The sequence below is a fragment of the Dryobates pubescens genome, chromosome 13 (assembly GCF_014839835.1).
Source record: "Dryobates pubescens isolate bDryPub1 chromosome 13, bDryPub1.pri, whole genome shotgun sequence".
Lineage (NCBI taxonomy): Eukaryota > Metazoa > Chordata > Aves > Piciformes > Picidae > Dryobates > Dryobates pubescens.
In genome coordinates this window covers 31541823-31565220 of record NC_071624.1, presented here as the reverse complement: position 1 = coordinate 31565220, position 23398 = coordinate 31541823, and the positions used below count along the sequence as shown (strand labels likewise).

The 23398-nt window shown below is 61.8% G+C and overlaps 1 protein-coding gene across 2 annotated transcripts in view; it reads left to right on the top strand.

Moving 5' to 3' along the window:
- RAP1GAP2 (RAP1 GTPase activating protein 2) overlaps positions 1–22688 on the top strand; it is a 64868-nt gene extending 42180 nt beyond the window's left edge. The window contains exons 5-26 of one of the 2 annotated variants that reach the window (XM_054166340.1): positions 4532–4567; positions 5364–5408; positions 5953–5985; positions 6256–6465; positions 6999–7102; positions 7919–7997; positions 8628–8681; positions 9302–9385; positions 12060–12160; positions 13060–13189; positions 13364–13519; positions 14157–14228; positions 14447–14533; positions 14665–14799; positions 17032–17169; positions 17502–17620; positions 17920–18033; positions 18557–18674; positions 18879–19005; positions 20214–20290; positions 20502–20540; positions 21475–22688. In XM_054166340.1, coding sequence (XP_054022315.1) covers positions 4532–4567; positions 5364–5408; positions 5953–5985; positions 6256–6465; positions 6999–7102; positions 7919–7997; positions 8628–8681; positions 9302–9385; positions 12060–12160; positions 13060–13189; positions 13364–13519; positions 14157–14228; positions 14447–14533; positions 14665–14799; positions 17032–17169; positions 17502–17620; positions 17920–18033; positions 18557–18674; positions 18879–19005; positions 20214–20290; positions 20502–20510 — 2028 coding nt within the window. In that variant the 3' untranslated portion in view covers positions 20511–20540; positions 21475–22688. Of the gene's footprint in view, positions 1–4479; positions 4568–5363; positions 5409–5952; positions 5986–6255; positions 6466–6998; positions 7103–7918; positions 7998–8627; positions 8682–9301; positions 9386–12059; positions 12161–13059; positions 13190–13363; positions 13520–14156; positions 14229–14446; positions 14534–14664; positions 14800–17031; positions 17170–17501; positions 17621–17919; positions 18034–18556; positions 18675–18878; positions 19006–20210; positions 20291–20501; positions 20541–21474 lie in introns of those variants that run through there. The other variant, XM_054166339.1, reaches the window with a different exon arrangement.
- Positions 22689–23398: the final 710 nt, after the last annotated feature.

Genomic DNA, 23398 nt, shown 5'->3' with positions numbered 1-23398 from the left:
TGCTTCCCTCAGCTTGGGAAGCCTGGCAGGGAACCCTGGGGGGAGTTTGGCGTGGGCAAGGCGTGCGGGTGCTGCTCCGGGTGATGCAGGCTCCCCAAAAGCAAGGGCTGAGGGCTTTCTCTTCTGGCCTCTTCTCCTCACATGACAAGCTGGGGCTGTGGCCAGGGGAGAGGCTGGTGGTGGCTCTGGCTGAGGACAGGCAGCGGGGACCAGGCTCAGTGGGCAGGGCTGGAGGCTGCTGTTTCACTGCTGGTTCGTGTCCTTAAAGCAATTAAAAGGTGATTAGCGACTCGTTCTGCTTTACAGCAGGATTAAAGGCCTCCAGAACCTTTTGCAGATGGCACAGGTTGTCCTCTCAGACAGGCGAGGGAGAGCTGGGAGCCCTTGGCACCTGCTCCCTCCCTCCACCCTCAGGCCCCGCGGCGTTGGCAGCGCTGCTGCGGTCGTGGCTGCCTGTGCTGGCACCGCAGCCGGGCAGTGGCACAGGAGGATCCTGGATACTGCTTTGCCAGGCACAGGGAGCTGCAGAGGTGCCAAACAGAGCTAAATCCTTATGGTCTCCAGGGTGGGGGCTGTTTGTGGACCACTGGGTTGTTTTCTGCTTGTTTGGAGCTTCCCTGTGCCCCTGCTGCTGCTTTGGTCTCGGCTGCTTCGGCTCTGGAAAGGTCAGGGTTGGTGTGGGCTTGCTGACATTTAAGAGATGGAACTGGAGAGGAGATGTCAGGGGTTAAGGAGCCATCAGCTTGATGAAGGGAAACCCAGGGTGACGTTGTGGTGGGAGGCAGAGACCCGGTCCTCCTGGAGACGTCAGCTTGGTCCCCTGTCCACCACAGGCTGTGGGGGATGCTGGACACTTGCTCAGCAGAGCCAAGCCTGTGATGAGATGCTGCCCAGAGTCGATGTCCTCAGTGCTCATCCTGCCCTGCTCTCCTCTGGGTAGGCTTTAAGGTGCTTCCCAGAGATCTGTGCAGGACTTACTGTCACAGAGAGGGACAAAAGGCCCTGGGAGCATGGACAGGAGGTCTTGGTGCTGCTAGTGCCTAATCTACATCTTCTGGGCCAGCAGACTGGGGTGTGCTGAGGAGACTCTTGAGAGGATTTAAAGATGGGAGTCACTCAGCTCCTTTGGAAGGGCTGTGGCTTTTTTGTGCATACAGATGCCAGCTGGAGAGGTTGGGGGTTCTGCTTCCTGCCCCAGAAGCCTGTTCCTGCTGCATCTTACCCAGGCAAGTGCTCTCCTGAGGGGCACAGTGCATCCCACCGGGGGGTCTGTGCATCACATCAAGGTGCCATGCATCCGAGCAGGCGCCTGCCAGTCCCCTGCAAGCCTTCATCCACTTCCTGCCCAACCTGTTTGGGGCACTTTGCCTCCCAGGGGAGCCACCCTTTGAAATAACAAAGCAGCAGAGCTGCCTGCCTCTGCCTTGGAGAAACATTAACGAAGGGAGGTGTGGGGAGGGATGCCCGGGCTGGTGCTTGGCTGCTGGCACCGGGACCCCTGAGGAAGGCTGCTGGTGGCAGTGCCTGTGGCTGTGTGGCAGATGCAGGAAGATGGATTTCTTGTGGGGCATGCTGGTGAGTGCTGTGCGAGCTGGGGAGCTGGGCTGAGCTGTGCCCTGCTCTGCTCCATCCTTGGTGGCCCCTGCCTGGGGCAGGGCTTGCTTTCTGGCTGGCATTTCCTTGGAGAGCTTCAGAGCAAGCTCTGGCTGCACTGCAGCTTCTGCTCCGAGCGTTCCTCATCTGTTCTCCAAACTTGTCCCCGGGGTGCTGGGTGCCTGAACAGCCACCCTGTGCTGTGGACCAGGTGCCTGGTGCTGACAGAATGGGACCATGGGCTTTTCTGGGCAGTCCATCCCCTCTCAGGCTGCTCAGGGGTGAGGGTGAGGGCAGGTGAGCAGGGAAGGAACGGCAGCTGTAGCGTTCCAGGTTGGGTATTCTGCATTTCTGAGGCTGTCAGGACACGAAGCTGGCCAGGTTTGCCTCACTGAAGATGGGCAGAACTGCCTGATCTGGTGATGCCTTTGGTGGCACTGGGGAAGCAGGGGCAGGTTTGGTCTGGAGCAGTGTAACCATCGCTGCTGCTGTGCCCTGGCAGGGCCATCGCTTCCTGCCCGGCGTCACAAGGCTGTCATTGTCTCCACCTAATCGCCGAGATGTTTGTGTCCCTGTAAAGCCGGCTCTCGGCATGCAGGAATCCCTCGGGGGTGCAGGCTCTGCTCCTGTGAAATGCCTGGATGCTCTTCTGCTGGAACCTGCCCCAGCAGGTGGATCTGGCGCTGCTGCTGCTGCGTGGTTTGGGTCTCTGCTTCTGGCCCCTGGCGGAATGGGACCTGGGAACAACTTTGATGGACTCAAAGAGCCTTTTGTCCATCGCGGATACCAGGAGATAAACTGGGATCTAAGCCGAGCTCAGAGTATGGAGAAGCCTTTAGAAGAGCTGTGGGCACAGAGCTCTCCTTCCCCAGGGTCTGATGCTCCCCACAGGCGCCGTGGATACCTGCTGGATGTGGTCCAAAGCCAGGCCAGGGCTGCCCCGAGCCACACACTGCCTGCCTGCGCTGCCAGCGGCTCTCCTGTCCCCGCTGCTGTCACCCGGGGCAGCCACTGGGCTGCTCCTGCTGTAAACCCAACCTTTGCTCACCCCATTTATTGAGAGAGCCTCCGAGGTTTTCCTTGGCTCGTTTTAATTCCTTCATCTCCTCTGGTTTCGGTTTTTTCCCCTTCTCTCTTACGTGCTTTGAGAAATCCATTTCGATTGCTGGTGAGTGGCAGGGAGCAGGGGGGCTCAGAGGAGAGGAGGGGGAGGGAGGGAGGACGAGGAAGAGGAGGGAGTGGGCTGCTGCCTCCTGCCTCCAGAAAAGCCGTTCGCTGGGAGTGCCCCGGTGTTTACAGCTGTCGCTCCACTCGATAAGCTATTTGCATGTGCTTGAGAGCAGGAGAAGCCGGGCGAGGATCAGGATTGTCCGGCCGGGGTTCGGTGGCTGCTGTGCCGATGAGGTGACCCAGCCCGGTGACTCAGGGGGCTGCTGTGTGCTGGCAGAGCACCAATGGGATTTCCCGTGCCTGCGGGTGGAGCAGTGTCTGAGCTGGTCAAACCCAGGCTTCTGCATCTGAACGTCACGGCGGGACCCCGGGGGAAAGGTCCCAGAGCAGCCCGGCGGCACCGGGACCGTGCCGAGCCCGGGACCGTGCCGAGCCCGGGACCGTGCCGAGCCCGGGACCGTGCCGAGCCCGGGACCGTGCCGAGCCCGGGACCGTGCCGAGCCCGGGACCGTGCCGAGCCCGGGACCGTGCCGAGCCCGGGACCCTGCGGGCGGCGCAGGTTGATCAGGGCAGGAACAGGGTTTGTGGCTGGGCTCTTCCCAGCCTGGGTTTGTCATCCCCAGTCCCACCGTGCTAAGTGTTCCTGAAGACCCAGGATACTCCTGCTCTGTCTCCCAGGTGTGCTGCAGTGGCTTGGAATGCTCGTGGGGATGCAAAGCTCCAAAGCCCCAGCACGGCTGGGGACGAGGCAGAGCCCCCAGGCTGGGCACCGGCACGGCTGGGGACGAGGCAGAGCCCCCAGGCTGGGCACCAGCACGGCTGGGGACGAGGCAGAGCCCCCAGGCTGGGCACCAGCACGGCTGGGGACGAGGCAGAGCCCCCAGGCTGGGCACCAGCATGGCTGGGGGAGCAGGACAAGCTCCCTGCTGCAGACTCAGACTGCTCTGGGGCAGGCAGGCAGCGTTTTTAATCGAGTCCCAGCTAATCTCTTTAGTCCATTTGGCAAGTAGGGCATTAACCCTGCACGGGGCAGCCTGGCACTGGCACTGCTGATGTGCCCACGGCTGGTGAAGGGCAGAGCCCAGGGCCTGCACCTCACAAGGTAAGGGGCATGGGGCTGCTGCTGGTGTCTCCTCTGCCAGGGCATTGTTTTGCTTTTATGGATCAATCACTCTGGGCCTGATCCATGTCAGAAGGAAAGGGGTTTGCTGCTGGTTTGTGTGCCCAGACCCCTTCCTGCCCAGGCCTGGCAAAGCAGCAGCAGGACTGCAGGGATGAGGGCACAGCCCTCCCCATCCCTCTGCCCGTGTCAGGACCAGCTCTGCTCCACAGCCCCAGCAAACACCACACCTGTGGCACTGCTGGGCACCCTGTGGCACTGCTGGGCACCCTGTGGCACTTGGGTGTTGTCTCCACCTGGTCCCTGAGGTCAAGCAGCACATGGCAGGGCAGTGGAGTGTGCCTGCAGCAGATGATTGCTTTCCTCTTTTCCCTTTCCCCTCTCCCTCTTGCTCCATGGGCAAGATCGCTCTCCCCTTGGCCCCACTCTCCCCTTGGCAGCAGTGCACAGGCTGGAGATGCCAAGAGACCCAAGAGACCTGACTGCCAGGGCACATGAGGAACCCAAGATGGCTTTCTGCTCCTGCTGAGGGCCAGGGTGCCTGCTGTGAGGTGTGGGGGGCTGGGGGGGCTGGTGTCCCTGCCTGGCTGTGCCTGGGGCTCACATTTGCTGTCAGCCACCAGGAGTTGTTCTTCTTCTCTCTTTCAGTCTGCAGAGTTCTTCGAAATGCTGGAAAAAATGCAGGTGAGCAGCACCCCTGTGCTGGTGCCAGGGCTCCCTCCCTGCCCCACACAGCCCACAGCTCCTCCTGCACCCGAGCTGCTGGGAGGCTCCTGTGTGACTGGGTCCTGCTGCAGGCTGTTGGGGAAGTCCCCAGGGCCGTGTGGGCCCTGCTGAAAGGAGCACAGGAGGTGCCTCCAGCCCAGAGCACGCAGCAGAGCTGCACAGGAGCAGCCAGCACAGCAGGGACAGCAGCAGTGGTGCTGGCAGCATCCTCCCCTGAGCAGCCCCTGCAGCATCCTGGGCAGGTCTCTGAAGGGAGGTTCAGAGCACAAGCTGGGGCTGGCACTGCCTCAGCACCCCGGGGGCAGGGCAAGGCAGGCTCTTGTCCCACACCAGAACACATCAGGATGTGCCCCAGGGGAAGTGTCAGAGCACCAGGGTGTGTGCCTGCCCCCCACAGACCATCAGAGCTGGGATCTCTTGTGGGAGCCCATCCTGGAGGGAGGGAGGGAGGGGAAGCTGGAGGGGGCTGTGGGGAGCTGATCATCCCTGCCTCACCTTTAGGGATTTTCAGTGTGGTGTTGCTGTGTCCCAGGGCTTGTCCTGCCACAGCAGGGGGTGGCCCTGCCTCCTCCCCATCACCCATTTTCCCTGTGCTCAGGTGGGGTCTGCCCTGGCATGGGCAGCTCTGCCCAGCTCTGTCCCCTCCTCTCACACCACCTGGGTCACAGTGACTCCCATGCAGGCAAACTCCCTCATGGCTTTGTGTGGCTGGAAACCTCTTCATGACCCCATCCATCTGTTCTGCTCCAAACAGGCACCCAAGCTGGAAGAACAGAGAACTGGAAGCCAAAAACATAAGGTTGGCTGGGTTGTGTTTCTTGTGGGGATCCTCTCAAGTGCCCTGCCCTGGATCTCAGGGCTTTACTGTGTCTGGTCAAAGCCAGGCCCCCAAAGGGCTCCACAGGGTTTGGCTGTGGATAGAGGCAGGGCACTGATTGAATTGCAGAGGAGGGAGAGGCTGTGCCTGGGAATCCTAATCCAGCTTTAGCCCTCTGCTTCCATGGGGAGCTGTGTGTGGGGGTAGGGGGGGTTCTGCTGTGGACCTGAGGGGCTTACCCCCATAGTGAGGACCCCTCTGACCCTGCTGTGGAGCTTTCCTGCAGACCCTGAGTGGGGGAGGGTGCCAGGCTGGGCCCCAGGGGTGTGGTGGCATCGCTGCCAGGGCTGGCCCCCATTGCCATGCCCAACACAGCATCACTCTTCTGTCAGTGCAGGGCACTGGGGGCAGGAGGCAGCAGGGCAGTGGGCAGTGCCCCCTGGGTGGCAAGTGCCAGGCTGTGGTCTCAAGGGACAGCTGATGGGGAGCAGGTGGTCACAGGTGGTGTTTCCATTCCTTTTTCCAGGAAGACTACATCCCATACCCCAGCATCGATGAGGTGGGTGCCCTGAACCCCCCAAGTGCCTTTCCAGAACTGCCTCCAGTGGGAGCTGCTGGAGCTGCCCACAGCCCATGCCCTCTGCCCACCTTTGTGGCTGCAGCTCTTCCTCAGTGCCCTCTTCCTAGTGGAGAGAGAAGAGGCTCCAGTGAAGGGCTGGATTTGCCCCCTTGGGGCCAGGGCTGGGGGCTGCTGTGGGAGGGGGCAGTGCTGGGGCAGAGCACAGGGCAGTGAGGTCCTGCCCACCCCCTCATGGGCACATCTCTGCAGATCCTAGAGAAGGGCAGCCCATACCCACTGATCATCCTGCCCCAGTTCGGGGGGTACTGGATCGAAGACCCGGAGAACCTCGGCACGCCCACCTCGTCTGACAGCAGCATCTGCGAGGAGGAGGAGGAGAGCCTCAGCCCCAGCACCTATGGCTACAAGCTGGAGTGCAAAGGAGAGGCCAGAGCCTACAGGAAGCACTTCCTGGGGAAGGTGGGTGCCCCTGCTGGGGGGCAGTGGGCAGCTGAAAGTGGCACACACAGCCCCCCGGGGCAAAAAGACATTCTGAGGGCAGCATGGGCAAAGGCCACAACTTCCCTCCTTGCAAGGAGAGGAGGGCAGACCACCGTGGCTGGGATGGCCACACATATGGCCTTGCTCCTGCACCCACCCTGGGTGGGCACTGCCAGCTTGGAGCCCACCCCATCCCCTCAAGGACCCTGGGTGGGCACTGCTGGCTCTGAGCCTGCCCCATCTGCAGGGACTTGGGGCTGGGGGCTCAGGCAGACTCGGGGCACCTGGCAGCAGCCTGCCTGCCCTCCTGCCCCCAGCCTGATAATCCTCTTTCCCCTCTGCTCAGAGCTGGGAGCAGGGTGTTGCAGTCCCCAGGCAGAGGGATTAAAGGCCCAGGAGGAGGGGCGAGGGTGTGTGTCCCTGGGGTGCCAGGGATGGTGTTGGGCTGGCTCCTGGGCAGTGCCATGGCTGAGCTGCCTCCCCCCCACTGACACTTTCTTCTCTCTTTTTAGGATCATCTCAATTTCTACTGCACAGGCAGCAGCCTGGGGAACCTCATCCTCTCCATCAAGTGTGAGGAGGCAGATGGCACAGAATATTTGAGGATTATACTCAGGTAGAGGGGGGGAAACAAAGCTTTGCTTAACAAAACTTCTCTCTGGGGGCTCTGGTTTGGCTTCCTTGCTGGAGCTGGGCTGGCAGCACATGGAGGGGCTCAGACTGGGGTGGGAAGCAGCAGCAGCATCTTCCTTGGGCTGCTTCTGTCCCCCTCTGATGGGCATGAGGCTTGGATTCAGTGCTGAGCCTGCTGGCACTGGGTGTAAATGGTTTGGTTGATTAGGTGGTGTTGGATGAGGGGTTGGACACGATGATCTTGAAGGTCTCTTCTGCTCCCCCCCTGCTCCCCCCTGCTCCCCCCTGCTCCCCCCTGCTCCCCCCTGCTCCCCCCTGCTCCCCCCTGCTCCCCCCTGCTCCCCCCTGCTCCCCCCTGCTCTCTTCTGCTCCCCCCTGCTCTCTTCTGCTCCCCCCTGCTCTCTTCTGCTCCCCCCTGCTCTCTTCTGCTCCCCCTTGCTCTCTTCTGCTCCCCCTTGCTCTCTTCTGCTCCCCCTTGCTCTCTTCTGCTCCCCCCTGCTCTCTTCTGCTCCCCCCTGCTCTCTTCTGCTCCCCCCTGCTCTCTGTGTGACCCAGGGTGGCACCAGGCACCTCCACCCCGAGGGCTCTGCAAGCCATCAAGCCCTGGTGTGTCTGAACCCCTCTGTCACTTCCCTCCAGAGGGTGAACATTGTAGGAGCAGCAGAGATGAGAGGAAAACCAGAGCCTGTGCAGACCCCAACAGAGGCTGCAGCACCTCACCAGGCTGGGTGGGGGGCTGCAGCTGGCACCTCTGCCTCGGACACTGCCTCACAGCTGCTTGGTTCTGTTCCCCTGCCAGGTCCAAAGTGAAGACACTGCACGAAAGGATCCCCCTGGCAGGGTTCAGCAAGCTGCCCAGCATCCCCCAGATTGCAAAGGTGAGGTGCTGAGCTGGGCTGCCTGCAGCAGAGCCCACCCTGCTCTGCCCAGCGCCTTGGGCAGCACTGGGTGGCATTGGGCAGTGTTGGATGGCATTAGATGGCACTGAGCAGTGCTGGGGCAGTGTTGGGTGGCATTGGGCAGTGTTGAATGGCATTAGATGGCACTGAGCAGTGCTGGGGCAGTGTTGGGTGGCATTGGGCAGTGTTGAATGGCATTAGATGGCACTGAGCAGTGTTGGGCAGTGTTGGGTGGCATTGGGCAGTGTTGGATGGCATTAGATGGCACTGGGCAGTGGGTGGCATTGGGCAGTGTTGGATGGCATTAGATGGCACTGAGCAGTGCTGGGGCAGTGTTGGGTGGCATTAGATGGCACTGAGCAGTGTTGGGGCAGCGTTGGGTGGCATTGGGCAGTGTTGGGTGGCATTAGATGGCACTGGGCAGTGTTGGGTGGCATTGGGCAGTGTTGGATGGCATTAGGTGGCGTTGGGCAGTGTTGGGTGGCATTGGGCAGTGTTGAATGGCTTTAGATGGCACTGAGCAGTGTCGGGGCAGCACTGGGCAGGACAGGGGTGGCTGCTCCTTGTGCCCAGGGACCCAGCACTGACTGCTCTTTCCCTTGCCCCCAGGCCTTCTGTGATGATGCCTCTGGGCTGAAGTTCAACCCAGTTCTGTACCCCAAGGTGAGGCAACTTACCCCAGGTCGGTGGTGTGTGGCACAGGGGTGGTCAGGCAGGGTTAACTTCCCCTTCCCCTCGAGATCCAGAGGCTGCTTTGGTACCTTGTGTGTGGGTGTTTGTGCTGCACCTTCCAGCTCCCAGCTTTTGCCATGGCTGCACAGGGCACGTGAGCAGGGCCCTGGTGGTGTGCAGAGTGAGCATCTGGCAGCAGGTCAGCTCATGGCCATCTGATGGCAACTGTAGGCCACCAACTTGTTGTGTCCATTGGCCACCGAGGGCTGATGGCACTTTGGTATTAATCTGCCCTTGGAGAGGGAAGAGAGACCAACTGTGGGGTGTAAACCCAACAAGGGTCTGGGTTTGGTGCCTTAAACTGTGCAAGAAGGGCTGAGCCTGTGCTCAGGAAGCTGTGCAGGAAGAGATGGAGGGGTGGAGAGGTCACTGCAGGGCACAGCGTGCTGCAGCTGGGTGCCAGTGCCCACTGGTGATGTGCCCAGACTTACTCATTGCCTGCTCTGGGGTGACCTCACTTGTGTGCCAGGGGAGCTGAGAGCCCTGAGCAGGGTTGACTCTCCTGATGATTGTGTTTGGAGCTGCCAGATGACCTAACTCATCTCCTGCAGGCCTCCCAGATGATTGTGTCTTATGATGAGCACGAGGTCAACAACACCTTCAAGTTTGGTGTCATCTACCAGAAGTTCAGGCAGGTGAGTAATGCCTGTGCTGCTCTCCTGGAGCATGGCCTGGGGCTCTGGGGCTCTCAGTGGCAGATTTGGTCCCACAGCTGAGTCCATCCTGTGCAGGCAGGGACACTTCACACTGGATTAGGCTGCTCACAGCCACCTCCAGCCTGGCCTCCAGGGATGAGGCTTCCACCACCTCCCTGGGCAACCTGCGCCAGGCTCTCACCACCCTCATGGGGAACAACTTCTTCCTAACATCCAAACTGAATCTCTCCTCCTCTAGCTTGGATCTATTCCCCCCACAGTCCTATCACTACCCAACCCCCTCAAAAGTCCCTCCCCAGCTTTCTTCTAGCCCCCTTCAGATACTGGAAGACCACAATGAGGTCTCCTTGGAGCCTTCTTTCAGGCTCTCTTCAGATACTGGAAGACCACAATGAGGTCTCCTTGGAGCCTTCTTTCAGGCTCCCTCCAGATACTGGAAGACCACAATGAGGTCTCCTCAGAGCCTTCCTTTCCCTGCCTCATTAAAAAAAGGAATGAAACATGAAGTGGCTGAAAAAAACCCTTCGGTGTGGAAGCCAGCCCACGAGCTGCCGGGGGAAGGGGAAGTGCATTTGAGCAGGCGTGGTGTTTTCGTCAGCCGCGTGTTTTAGGCAGCGGGAGGCTTCTGCCTGCCTCGGGGGACTGCGGGCTCCGGGGGCCGGCCGCCGCCGAGCGCCGCCGCCGAGCGCCGCCGCCGGGAGCCGCGGGACTCCGCCCGGCAGCGCCGAGGCAGCGCAGCCTCCCGGAGAGGCTTCTGACAGCCGCTCCCCAGTGTCCTTACGTAGTGCATCGCGGGGTGGGCTGAGCAGCTCGGGCAAGACCCTGATTAAGGTCTGGTTGTCCTGCAGCAGCCAGGGGATCAGTAAGGTTGGGGTTTTCCGACGGAGGCTGCACTCCTGCTTTGCTGTTTCCTGAGCATTGTCCTCAGGTCCTTGCTGCTGGCCAGGAGCTGCCCTCGGCGCCTTCTCCCCTTGCTCAGGAGCTGCCCTCGGCACCTTCTCCCCTTGCTCAGGAGCTGCCCTCGGCACCTTCTCCCCTTGCTCAGGAGCTGCCCTCGGCACCTTCTCCCCTTGCTCAGGAGCTGCCCTCGGCACCTTCTCCCCTTGCTCAGGAGCTGCCCTCGGCGCCTTCTCCCCTTGCTCAGGAGCTGCCCTCGGCACCTTCTCCCCTTGCTCAGGAGCTGCCCTCGGCACCTTCTCCCCTTGCTCAGGAGCTGCCCTCGGCACCTTCTCCCCTTGCTCAGGAGCTGCCCTCGGCGCCTTCTCCCCTTGCTCAGGAGCTGCCCTCGGCACCTTCTCCCCTTGCTCAGGAGCTGCCCTCGGCACCTTCTCCCCTTGCTCAGGAGCTGCCCTCGGCACCTTCTCCCCTTGCTCAGGAGCTGCCCTCGGCGCCTTCTCCCCTTGCTCAGGAGCTGCCCTCGGCACCGTCTCCCCTTGCTCAGGAGCTGCCCTCGGCACCTTCTCCCCTTGCTCAGGAGCTGCCCTCGGCATCTTCTCCCCTTGCTCAGGAGCTGCCCTCGGCACCTTCTCCCCTTGCTCAGGAGCTGCCCTCGGCGCCTTCTCCCCTTGCTCAGGAGCTGCCCTCGGCGCCTTCTCCCCTTGCTCAGGAGCTGCCCTCGGCGCCTTCTCCCCTTGCTCAGGAGCTGCCCTCGGCATCTTCTCCCCTTGCTCAGGAGCTGCCCTCGGCATCTTCTCCCCTTGCTCAGGAGCTGCCCTCGGCACCTTCTCCCCTTGCTCAGGAGCTGCCCTCGGCACCTTCTCCCCTTGCTCAGGAGCTGCCCTCGGCATCTTCTCCCCTTGCTCAGGAGCTGCCCTCGGCATCTTCTCCCCTTGCTCAGGAGCTGCCCTCGGCATCTTCTCCCCTTGCTCAGGAGCTGCCCTCGGCACCTTCTCCCCTTGCTCAGGAGCTGCCCTCGGCGCCTTCTCCCCTTGCTCAGGAGCTGCCCTCGGCGCCTTCTCCCCTTGCTCAGGAGCTGCCCTCAAAGCACCATCCGAGCTGGGGCAGGACAGGTTCCATTCTCTGTGCTGTGGCACTTTTGGGGACAGCATGGGTGGATGGTAAGAAGATGCTCGAGAGGCCTTGAACACAGCCCTGTGAGGAGAGGCTGAGGGAGCTGAGGTTGCTTAGCCTGCAGAAGAGGAGGCTCAGGGGAGACCTTCTTGCTCTCTCCAACTCCCTGAAGGGAGGTTGTAGCCAGGAGGGGATTGGTCTCTTCTCCCAGGTGAGCAGCACCAGAACAAGAGGACACAGTCTCAAGCTGTGCCAGGGGAGGTTTAGGCTGGAGGTGAGGAGAAAGTTCTTCACTGAGAGAGTTGTTGGCCACTGGGATGTGCTGCCCAGGGAGGTGGTGGAGTCCCCATCCCTGGAGGTGTTCAAGAGGGGATTGGATGTGGCACTTGGAGCCATGGGTTAGTTGTCAGGAGGTGTTGGGTGACAGCTTGGACTTGATGACCTCCGAGGTCTTTTCCAACCTCATTGATTCTATGCTGAGTTCAGGCAGTGTGGAGGCCTCTGTGGCTCAGCTGGCCAGAGCTGTGGCCAGAGCCTCCTCCTCCTCCCCCTGGCCCCAGCGCTGGTGGGCGCTGCACAGCTGGTCTGGCTGCTGGAAGCAGGCAGCCCTGGGGCTCACAAAGGTGAACCTTGCGTCCTGCAGACCCAGGAGGAGGAGCTGTTTGGCAATAATGAGGAGAGTGCTGCCTTCAAGAGCTTCCTGAGTTTCCTGGGGGACACCATAACGCTGCAGGACTTCAAAGGGTAAGTTAACTGAAAAGAAAGATTTTTACCAATGCCTTCAGCAAGAGCCCCTGGCATGTGTAAAAATACCCACGGGTGAGAACAGAAGCTGGGGCTGTGCAGAGCAGGAGCAAATTTAGCTTTGGCTTTGGCTTGGCTTGCAGAGCTGGGGGAGTCTTCCAAAATGGGGGAAAAAAAAGAAACCTGGAGATGCCAGGAGAGAGAGGGAGAAAAAAAAACCTTCCTTGGGTGCAGCTTTGAGGTTGTGAGAAGATCTGGCTCTGCTCGAGCCACAGAGGAAAGGAGCTCGGCGTGGAAACGTGCCCAGGCTGGTGTGGCAGCCTCTGGGGTGGGCATGGGGGTGGGCAGAGACTCCCTGGGGCTGGGGAAGGCTGTGGGCTGGCAGGTGTGGGCACTGCCAGGCCCCTGGCTGTGGTCAGCCTGGTGATCAGCCTGGCTGGGCTGCACACCGTGGCTGGTGCCTGGCTGTGGGATGTGACGTGGGGGCTGTGCTTTCCAGCCACAGATTCATGGAGGGGGTTGGGTTGGGTCAGAAGGAACCTTCAGGATCATCCAGTTCCAACCAGGGACACCTCCCACCAGCCCAGGTTGCTCAAGGCCTCATCCAACCTGGTCTTGAACACCTCCAAGAAGGGGGCATCCACAACCTCCCTGTCCCAGTGTCTCCCCACCCTCCCTGCCAAGAATCTCTTCCTCATCTCCAGCCTACATCTCCCCTCCTCAGGCTTCAAGCCGTTGCCCCTTGTCCTAGCACTACAAGTCCTCCTCAGGAGTCCCTTCCCAGCTGGATCAAGACAAAGCGAGCTGCTTTGTGCCGCTGCCTGCCCCCTGACAGCTAGCAGCTGGTGTCCCCTCGTTAATGTCCCCTCCTTTCCGCCTGGCTTCGCGCTCGCCCGCAGCTTCCGCGGAGGCCTGGATGTCAGCCACGGGCAGACGGGCACGGAGTCGGTGTACACGGTGTTCAGGGACAGGGAGATCATGTTCCACGTCTCCACCAAGCTGCCTTTCACGGAGGGAGACGCCCAGCAGGTAAGAGAGGAGCTCCCGGTGCAGCGGCGCCCGAGCCGCTGCGCGCCGGCTCTGCCCTGCCCGGTGCCGCCGGCTGCCGAGCCCCCACGCCAGCCTGGGCACCTGGAGCTGCTGTTTGCTGCTGAGGGAGCAGAGCCCCCTAGCTTAGGAGTTTCTTTCCCCCCCTCCACACAGCTGCAGAGGAAGAGGCACATCGGCAATGACATCGTGGCCATCATCTTCCAAGAGCAGAACACTCCCTTCGTGCCTGACATGATCGCCTCCAACTTCCTGCACGCCTACATCGTGGTGCAGGCCGAGAGCCCCACGGCCGACAGCGCAGCCTACAGGGTGAGCAGAGCCTCCTGCTGCAGCCGAGCAACGGAGGGGGCTGCCTGGAGGGGGCTGCCCGGCGGGGACCCTGCCCCAGGGCACACTCAGTGCTGCCCCTCCCTGGCGCACGGATGTCTGCAGGAGCTGTGTGCAGACTGTGCCTGTGTGGGAGGTGTGACAGCCCTGTGGGCCAGGCTGGGCTGAGCTGAGCTAGGCTGGGCTGAGCTGGGCTCGGCTGGGCTGAGCTGCATGGAGCTGGGCTGAGCTGCATGGACCTGGGCTCTGCAGCTCTGCTGGGTTGGGTTGAACATTGTGTCCCCCAGCATCAGCACCACCATCTCCCCCCCCGCCCCCAGCATCAGCAGCACCATCTCCCCACCCCCCCCAGCATCAGCAGCACCATCTCCCCCCCCCCCCAGCATCAGCAGCACCATCCCCCCCCCCAGCATCAGCAGCACCATCTCCCCCCCCAGCATCAGCACCACCATCTCCCCCCTCCCCCCCCAGCATCAGCAGCACCATCTCCCCCCCCACCCCCCAGCATCAGCACCACCATCTCCCCCCCCAGCACCATCATCCCCCCCAGCAGGAAAGGGCCACCTCTGGGGGCTGCCCCGCTGCAGCCGTGGCAGTAAGGTTTCTCTTGGCTCTGCAGGTGTCAGTCACGGCCCGGGAAGATGTCCCCTCCTTTGGGCCCCCCCTGCCAAGCCCGCCAGTGTTCCAGAAGGTGAGAGCTGACACGGGCAGCCCCTTCCCAGCCACGAAACAAACCACCACCTGCGGGCCCGAGGGGCTGGCGGCAGGGCTGCGCGGGGCGAACGGGAGCTCTGGGGACTCTGGGCGCTTATTTCGCCTCCTAGTGCGGCCCCTGGGGCCCGTGGCAGGGCAGGAGGGCAGAGCCTGGTGCTGAGGGAGGTTCTCCCCCTCTTGGCTCTCCCCCTGCAGGGCCCTGAGTTCCGGGAGTTCCTGCTGACCAAGCTCATCAACGCCGAGAACGCCTGCTGCAAGTCCGACAAGTTTGCCAAGCTGGAGGTAACTCTGCCCCTGCCCAAAGCCTGCCCCTGCCTCAGCTCACCCCAATGGCTGTGGGGCTGCCCACAGCAGGGGGACAGACCCCAGCTGTCCTCTGGGTCGGTGCCATTGTGCCCTTCTCCCCCCCCCAGGACAGGACACGGGCTGCCCTGTTGGACAACCTTCACGATGAGCTCCATGGGCACACCCAGACCATGCTGGGCCTGGGGCCTGAGGAGGACAAGCTGGAGAATGGGGGTCATGGAGGCTTTCTGGAGTCTTTCAAGGTAAAGCCCTGTCCTGTGCCAGCAGCAGAGTTGAAGGGCACGAGGGGTGGGCAAAGCATCTTCTAGTGGCAGAGGTGGGTGAGCAGTGTGGGGGAGGTCCCCTCAGAGCTGGATGGTGGGAAGGGGGTAGGAGCTCGCTGCCCTCAGTGCTTGCTCAGCCAGCTAAACACCTGCACTGGTGCCAGTGGGCACAGGCTGGCATGGCTGGTGGTGGCGAGTGCCAGCACCAGGGTGATGTCTGCAGCATGGCTGGCGGGTAGCAGCTCATCCTGCGCCCCAGCAGGGCTGCAGAGGGGTGAGCTGCTGGAGTGGGGGAGGCTGGCCCTCCTCACAGCCTTTGCTTCAGGAGGTGATGATGTGAAAGAATGACCTTTTTTGGCCTGCTTTTTGTGTCCCAGAACGTGGACTTTGCTCTCTCGGCATTGCAGGGTGTGCCAGGGCAGGTGGTGGGTGCTGTGCTCCGGGCTGGGCTGTGGCTGCCTGGCCACCTCAGGACCGCGCTCCTGGGCTGCCTCCTGGCATATGTCCTGCACTGTGTGCTGCCAGAGTGACCAGGGAGGTGGTGGATGAGGGCTGGAGAGGGGCAGGACCCCATCCCCATGGGGTCTTTCTGCCCAGTGCCTGCCCCCTGTGAGCCAGCCTGCAGCCCCCTCCCCAGCTGGTGTCTGCTGAGCTCTGAGCAGGTGAGGGAGCTCCCAGGGGGTCAGCTAGGCTCTGAGCAGCCATCACCCCCTGGGGAGAAGAACCAGTGGGCAGCCCCTTTGGGACAGGGTACTGGGATGCCCTGTGGCCTTGGCAACCCCAGGCAGACCTCCCTGTGTCTGCTCGGCCTGAGCCCTGCTGGAGCTGCACACACCGACTCTGTATGACTCACAGACCCCAAATAAAGGAGGACTGCTGGACTCTCGCTTGCTGTTTGTTACTGGATGGGCAGGAGGGGACAGCAGGGACTGTTGGGTGCCTTCCAGTCACCAGCATGGGCTGGGTGAGAGCTTGGGGCTGTAGCTCCTGCCCACTCCAGTGCAGGTCAGGAACCTCTGGAGCCAGCAGCAGTCCAGTGCCTGTGCAGCATGGGTATGGTGCTGGGCACCTCCAGAAGGTTGTCCCTTGGTGCTTTATTTCATTTACCTTAGGCTGGGGTTCTGGGGCTGGAGGAGAGGAGAGGTGGCCATGGCCAGGCAGGTGGCACAGCAGCAACTGAGAGGAATGGCTGTGAAGAGGAACTTGCCTGCAGTTGGCACTCTGGCATCAGAGTCCAGTTTGGGCTCCTGTTGCTATGGGGACTGCAGGAATGAAAATGTGGCTGTAGGTTGATTCAAACTGGAGCATTTCACTGCTGCTTTTCATAGCCTGTGCCAGACTTCCAAGACATCTCCTGGTTGCCTTTTGTCAAATGCTTGGGCCAGCAGCTGAAGCAGAAGGTTCACATCCCCTCAGCTTGGGGATGTGGCTCAGGCAAGGGCAGCCCAGGGGAAAGCATGTCCAGAGGCAGGGGGTCCCACGATTCCCACTCTGGTGGGCAGAGGGAAGGAAGGGGCTGCTTGTGGGAGGGAAGGGGACTGAAGGGAGCAGGGAGAGCCTGTGGCTGCCGTGGGCATGAGGCTGAGCTGCTGTCTCTGGGTCTCTTGCAGAGGTGGAGGGGCTGAAGCGGCAGCAGCAGAGCTTTTGGGCTCTGTGTTTTTCCAGCACAAGAATGCTCAAAGGCAGAAGTTCTGTGGTGTGGCTGTGAAGCTTCCAGCTGTGGGGAGGTTTTGGGGCAGGTTGGGGAGGTCTGCTGGCTTGCAGGAGAGATCCATGCAGGACCACCCTCCCCGAGGCCAGGGAGAACCATGGAGGTCTGCAGCCAGACACCTGGCTTATGGCTTAGCTCTGGTCCCTGTTCTGCTCGAGGGGTCTGGGAGGCCACCAGGCACTGAGCAGGAGGCTCTGGGGTGTGTTTGGTGCTGCTGGTCCCGTAGCTGCAGTCCTCAGCCCTCACACCCAGAGTTGTGGGGGGCAATGGGGGCAAATCCAACCCTGTTCTGGCTGTGGGGCTGCTGCTGGGGCTGCAGAGAGTGGTGGCAGCTGCTGTCACTCACTGTGGTGGTGCTGCTGCGCTAGCCCTGGAGGGAGGACCCCACAGGTCCCACCCCAGTGTGCCTGGGGGGGACTGGAGCTGGGGGGGAAGGGTTTGGGGTTGGTGGCCCTGCAGGGCAGCGGTGACCCGGTGTCCCCTGTGCCCTGTGACTGCAGAGAGCCATCCGGGTGCGCAGCCACTCCATGGAGACCATGGTGGGCAGCCAGAAGAAGCACCACGGCGCTGGCATCCCAGGCAGCCTCAGTGGGGGCATCGTGCACAACAGCAGCGAGGTGACCAAGACCACCTTCTCGGTGAGTGCCTCCCTCTGTCCTGCTGGCCCTTTGTCTGCCCCCTGCCCCCAGCCCTGGCAGGGTGAATGTGAGGGCAAGGAGAAGAGGTGAGCAGAGTGTGGTGGCTGTCAGTGCTGTGTTCAAGGTGGCTTTTTGTCTTGTGGAAGAAATGCAAATTGGCCTCCTGGGGCTTTCAGGGAGGTAGGAAAGAACATCTGACATTGGGGGTTCTCTGGGGGCACAGGCTGAGTGAGGGTGGTGGGCAGCATAGTCCCTTGTGGGATGCTGTCCTGGTTCAGGGAGCCTGCAGGAAGGAGCTTTGCTCTCTAGCCTGGGCTGTTCTGTGCTTTCAGCCCCCAGTGCCAGCAGCTGCTGCCAAGAACCAGTCCAGGAGCCCCATCAAGCGCCGCTCGGGGCTGTTCCCTCGCCTGCACACCAGCTCTGAGAGCCAGGCCGAGAGCAGGACAAGGTGGTGAGTTTGACACCGGCCTGGGCACTGAGGTTGAAAGCCTCTTTTGCCTGTTAAGCATCAGAGCAGCTGTTGGTGGGTGCTGGACACCTTGCCCGGGGCGCAGCCTCCGCTTCCCACGCAAGCCGGAGACCAGAGCGTGTCCAAGGAACGCAGCCTTGCAGCCCTGCTGCAAAGCACAGTGGTGGTACCCAGGGCATCTGCTGCTCACCAGCCAGCAGTTTGCTGTTGGGGACTGCAATTGGACCAACCTCTTTAAATCCCTTGAGCAACTCCTGCAACCTGCCTCTTTGTGCCCTCAGCGACAGCGTTTCTGGAGCCCAGAAGACTCCGGATTTGGGACATTCTTCCCAAGAGATGAAATCTGAGACCTCCTCCAACCCCAGCTCCCCTGAAATATGCCCCAACAAAGACAGGTGAGCCAGGAGGGGCCCTGTCCCCCCCTGACTGGAGCTCAAGTCACCCCCTAGCTGGCAGGGGCTTGTCAAACCAACCCATCTCCAGGTTTTTGCTATAAATAAGTTCGATAGTGAGGGAGGAGAAAAAGCTTCTGGTGATTCACAGCACAGCTCCTCTGTGGGCTGAAAATAGTCATCTCTGAAGGAGAGGAGGAAGAGCAAGGAGCGGTGTTGGGAGAGAATTTGCCCAAACCCTCCCAGCAGAGGAGCTGGGGAGGCCTGTGGTGCCCATCCTGCCCCCCACTCCCTGCCGCCCGGGGGTCAGCCTGGCCCAGGGGTCTCTGCTGGTGGCACCCTCCAGCCCCTGGGGATGCCACCGCCTCGTGGTTAGCACCTGGGGAGGTTCATCTCCATGGCAGCAGCCCTGCTGCGGGGGGGGGGGGGGGGCACGGGAGGGTCTGTCCCCGCTGGCACAGCCCGGGGGCGCCCGGCTCGGCGAGCGGCAGCCCTGAGCCCTTGGCTTTGTCTCGCCTCTCCCTAGGCCGTTCATTAAGCTGAAGGAGAACGGGAGGACGAACATCTCCCGCTCCTCCTCGAGCACCAGCAGCTTCAGCAGCACGGCAGGGGAGAGCGAGACCCTGGAGGAGTACGACAGCGTGGTAGGCGCCGCCCCCTCCCCGCCCTGTGCCTGGCACCCCCACCCAGAGCCTGGCCGGGCACGCCGCGGGGCAGGGTGAGCTCTGCCGGGGGGCGGGCAGGCGGCGGGGGGCTGGCGGGCAGGGGGTACCGGCTGGGCACGGGGAGCTGGGTGCCCAGAGCTGGGTGCCCCGGCGGTAGCCGTGCCCTGGTGTGTCCCCCCGCAGGGCAGCCAGCCCTCCACCGCCTCGCCCTTCAAGCAGGACGTCTTTGTCTACAGCGCCTCGCCTGGCAACGACAGCCCCGGCATGGGGGCTGCGGCCACCCCTGTCATCATGAGCAGGAGCCCCACAGGTGGGTCGGGGGGGGGTCCCAGGAGGACACCAGTTCAAGCCCTGCCCCTCGCTTGCTCCCGCAGCTCCGGTCCCGCGGCGCGGGCCCCGGGTGCCTGGTTGCTGCGTTCCCCGGGGGCAATTCGTGTCCCCTCTCTTGGCTGGGGCTCTTCCCTGCCTTCTGCCCTGGCAGGCGAGCGCAGTAGCCCTGGCAACTCCAACTGGCTGTCTCCAGGGCCCCAGCCATGACTCACCAATGATTTAATAACCCAGCAGCTTCCCCTGGCCTTGGCTCCGAGCTGCTGCCGCCGCCAGCGCCCACCCTTCCACTCGGACCGCTTGCAGAAGGAGGCTCAGTGCGGCAGGGCAGCAAAGGCTCCCGGTGCTGCTGCCTCTGATGGTGCCAGTCTGGTGGGGCTGGGGGTGTCAGTCACCCCTTGCCCACAGACCACGGTGGCTTTAACCTCCTCGTGGGGCTGCGCTTCTGCCTGGGGGGCACCACGGCCCTGGTGCAACGCTCGGTGTGAGCTCAGGAGCCTCTTGTGAGGCCAGGGAGGGGGACACAAGGGCAAGGCCCCCAAAGAGCGCTCTGGAGGGGCCAAACACCCCCTGAAGAGTGCTCTGGAGGGGCCAAACCCCCCCTGAAGAGCGCTCTGGAGGGGCCAAGCCCACCCCAAAGAGCGCTCTGGAGGGGCAAACCCACCCTGTAGAGAGCTTGGAGCAGGAACCGCCTGGGAGGAGCTGGGCTGCAGAGCAGAGCCCGTCTGGCTCTTTGTGTCTCAGCACCCCACAGGTCCTCCTCCTCCTCCTCCTCAGTTCATCAGTGATTTTCTCTGAACTATTAAGCCAGCCCCTTTTTTAATGTTTCAAGTGTTTATTTTGTGTTTTGCCTGCCAAGAAGAGGGAAATCCACCCATACATTATAGGGATCAGTCATTGCTTGTAGCCTTTTCCAGTGGCATTTCCAGTAGAGAGACTGCGAGATGCAATTAAGCCTCAATTGACTCCATCAAAGCCACTTAATGTACACATGTATGGTGGGGGGAGGAGTGGGGGGGTTCTCCTGTTGGGTTTATTTTTTGGCCAAACACGCAGCCAAGACAGACTAAACGTCGGTAGGAAGTGCCTGGCTGTCAGGCTGCTCCGGCACAGTCAGCTCCGCAGCTGCCGCAAATATTTGTGTTCTCTGATGGCTGTTTTCGTTCCTTGCTTTCCCCTCCCCTCCAGCAGATGTCAAGAACAGGAACTCTCCAAGGTCAAACCTGAAGTTTCGCTTCGACAAGCTCAGCCACGGCAGCTCCAGCTCGGTAGGTGCTGGCGCCGGGCGAGATCCTGGGGGGGCTGCATCCTGCCCTGCTCGGCTGCAGCCACGTGGCACTGAGGGTCCAGGGGACCTGGGGGTGGGGGTGGTTCTGGGGTCTTGTGGGGGCTGCAGGAGGCATGCAGAGAGAGAGGCGTGGGATTCATGGCTCCTTGCCCCTTTGTTTGCAACCAACCCGTGTTCTGTTCTCCACTCAGAGCCACTAGCAGGAGGAAGGAGTCGTGAGCTTGTCACAGGTGAGTGGCTGGGAGATGGGGGCCTGCAAAGGGCCCTGTCCCACCTGTGCCTTGCAGCTGCTGGCACTGCTCACTGCTGCACACCTCCTCAGTTACATCCCTGAAAGCATCCTAAAGGCCTTGGCAAGATGAGGGGGGCTGAGGAGCACTCTGCTGGCTGGATGTGGCTCTGAGCAACCTGCTCTGGTGTGAGGTGTCCCTGGCCATGGCAGGGGGGTTGGAACTGGCTGATCCTTGAGGTCCCTGCCAGCCCTGACAACCCTGTGGTTCTAACTGCTGTGCAGCTCCCTGTTCCTGCCTGGAGGTGCTCCTGCAGTGCTTCTGCCACCCACTCCAGGGACAACAGGGCACAGCTCCACAGAGTTTGTTTGTCCCCAGTTAAGCCTTGTGAGGCTTTGTGCCTGCCTCTGCAGGGAGGGTGAAGCTGGCTGGGCTGTGCCCTGTGGGTGGAGAAGCAGAGCAGCCTCCTTACCCTCCTCCAAACTCCAGCTGGGAACAGCCAGGTGGAGCTCCCAGGCCGAGGGGAAGGGAGAGTGCGGCAGGGTTAGCCTGGGGGCACTTGCTGCCCGGTGGCATGGCTTGCCCCACCAGTGGCTGCTCCCACCTAGGAGGCATTCTCAAGCCACAGGCTTGGTTTTTCTCCCAGGCTCCAGTTCCTGGAGTCCTGCTGTGCCATGGAATTGGGGGTTTCATTAGGAAGCCCCTAGCTGAGCAGGACAGCCCATCACACTTGGAGTGAGGCATCTCCCCCTCCCAAAGCATGGCTCTCCAGATGCCATCGTCTTCAGCTTCCTCCTCTCCCAGCCAGGGCTGATGGGTGGCTTAGTGTGCTGGGGCAGGCACTGCCATGGCCTTGGGCCCCCCACCTGGCACCAGCAGAGGGAATGTTCTCCTTCCACAGCCCCTGACATGTTTATCCTTTCCTTCTTTGCAGAGGATTTTTGGTTTCAGCAAAGGGAAAATCTTCAGTGTCCCGTGGGAAGAGGCAAGCCCTGGCCCTGGGCAGCACGGTGCCCTCACCCTGCGCCGGGGAGAAGCTCTCACCCTGCTGCCATCCTGCCCTGGCAGGGACCCAGCCACCTTCCCACCGGGTGAACCCCTCCCAGCAAACACCCTGCACCCCTCCCTCTGTGCCTGGGGTGGGGGAGATCATCTCCCACTGCCTGGCACCCACCTGTGGCCAGGGGCTGTGTCCCCTCCGCGGTGCCATGTCACCCCCTGGGCACCTGTGTGTGCTGCAGCTGGTGGGTGCCAGGCGGGCACCACCTATCCATTCATCCCCTCCTGGCTTGCCCACTGGCTCCTCTCGGGCAGAGGGAAGCAGAGTGAGCCCCTGGCCCCTCCATGCTTTGTTTGCAGCTGTCAGTGGGGAAGCAGAGGGTCTGTGTGTGTTTGGGCAGGGGGGTGGGCAGGGTGCTGAGGTGCCTGCTTGGCCCCACCGCTTGCTGTTGCTTTTCTCAGTTTGGAGGAAGTTTGTTTGTCCCAGGTTAAGCCTTGTGAAGCCTTGTGCCTGCCTCTGCAGGGAGGGTGAAGCTGGCTGGGCTGTGCCCTGTGGGTGGAGAAGCAGAGCAGCCTCCTTACCCCCCTCCAAACTCCAGCTGGGAACAGCCAGGTGGAGTTCCCAGGCAGAGGTTTGGAGGAAACCGCCCAGGGGGCTCTCCCTGGGGCAGGGAGGCTGCAGCAGCTCACCAGCTGCCCCCTTCTAGCCCATCACCCACCTCACAGAACCCCTGGGGCAGAGCAGCCTCTTGCTCTGTGCTCAGCTTCTGGCACAAGAGGAGGGTTGAAGCGGCCCTGGGGAGCAGAGCCGCTTGCCAGGGCCGACTCATCCTCTCTTGGCAGCCTCGGGAATGGTTTCTGTGTCCTCCCTGCTTTTCCCTGCCTGAAGCTCTGAGCACAGGCCTGGAGAAGGTTAACCAAAGCTAGAGCTGTAGTAAACCTACAGACCAGAGCGGGGACTCGGAGGGAATGCTCCTGACGGGCTCCGCTTTGCCCTGCGGCTGGATCCCCAGGCTCTGGAGACCTGGGGGGCAGTAGGCTGCTGCCCCCTCACAGGGTCTGTCCTGCTGCTTCTGAACCTGCTTCTGTTTGTTTTGAAAGACAAGGGTTAGGAATTGTGCAAGGGAGCATCCCTGCAATGCCCTTCCCCCCCCCAAGAATACCTCTATGAACATGCCAAGAAGTCCTCCTGCTCTTCTGTGGAGCTTTGCCTGAAGCTCACTGAGCTCTGTCCGTGGGTTTCCCCCGTTGCTTTCTGACACTGCAATGCTGCAGACACTCCCTCCCCTTGCCACCATGGCCAAACCCCCATGAAATGGGTTCTGGACCTCATGTGACAGCAGTTCTCTGAGCTCCTGATCCCTGATGAAGACAACTTCCAGTGCCAAAGGTAACTTGGTGCAGCTGGAGCTCCGAGGGGCACCCAGTGCCCCACAGCCACTCCGAGGAGGCAGAGGCAGAGCTGCACGCCTAGAACAGCCCTGGCAGCGGCTGTGGTGCTCCCCAGGGATGCCTCTCTCCGAAGGCAAGTGCTTGCAGAAGCAATCCATCACCTCTCCTCCCCCTGCCACCCTCCCCAGGCCAGGGCCAAGCCAAGCTGAACCAGACTGGCGCTGCGTGGCTGGCACCCTGGGCTCACCTAGGTGCTCCCACTTGTGTGTGTGTGTGTGTGATCCACCCCTCTGACAAGGCTGCAGCCCTCATGGGGCAGGAGTCAGATGAAAGGAGGGGACCTGGTTGTGGAGAAGGTGGAGAAGAGTCTCCCAGGCACCGAGTGTGCTTTGTGGGACCGGTAAACCCCAGTGACCACCAGCGGGGACCTCCCCTCCTGCTTTCAGCGAGCTGCACCTCAACAGAGT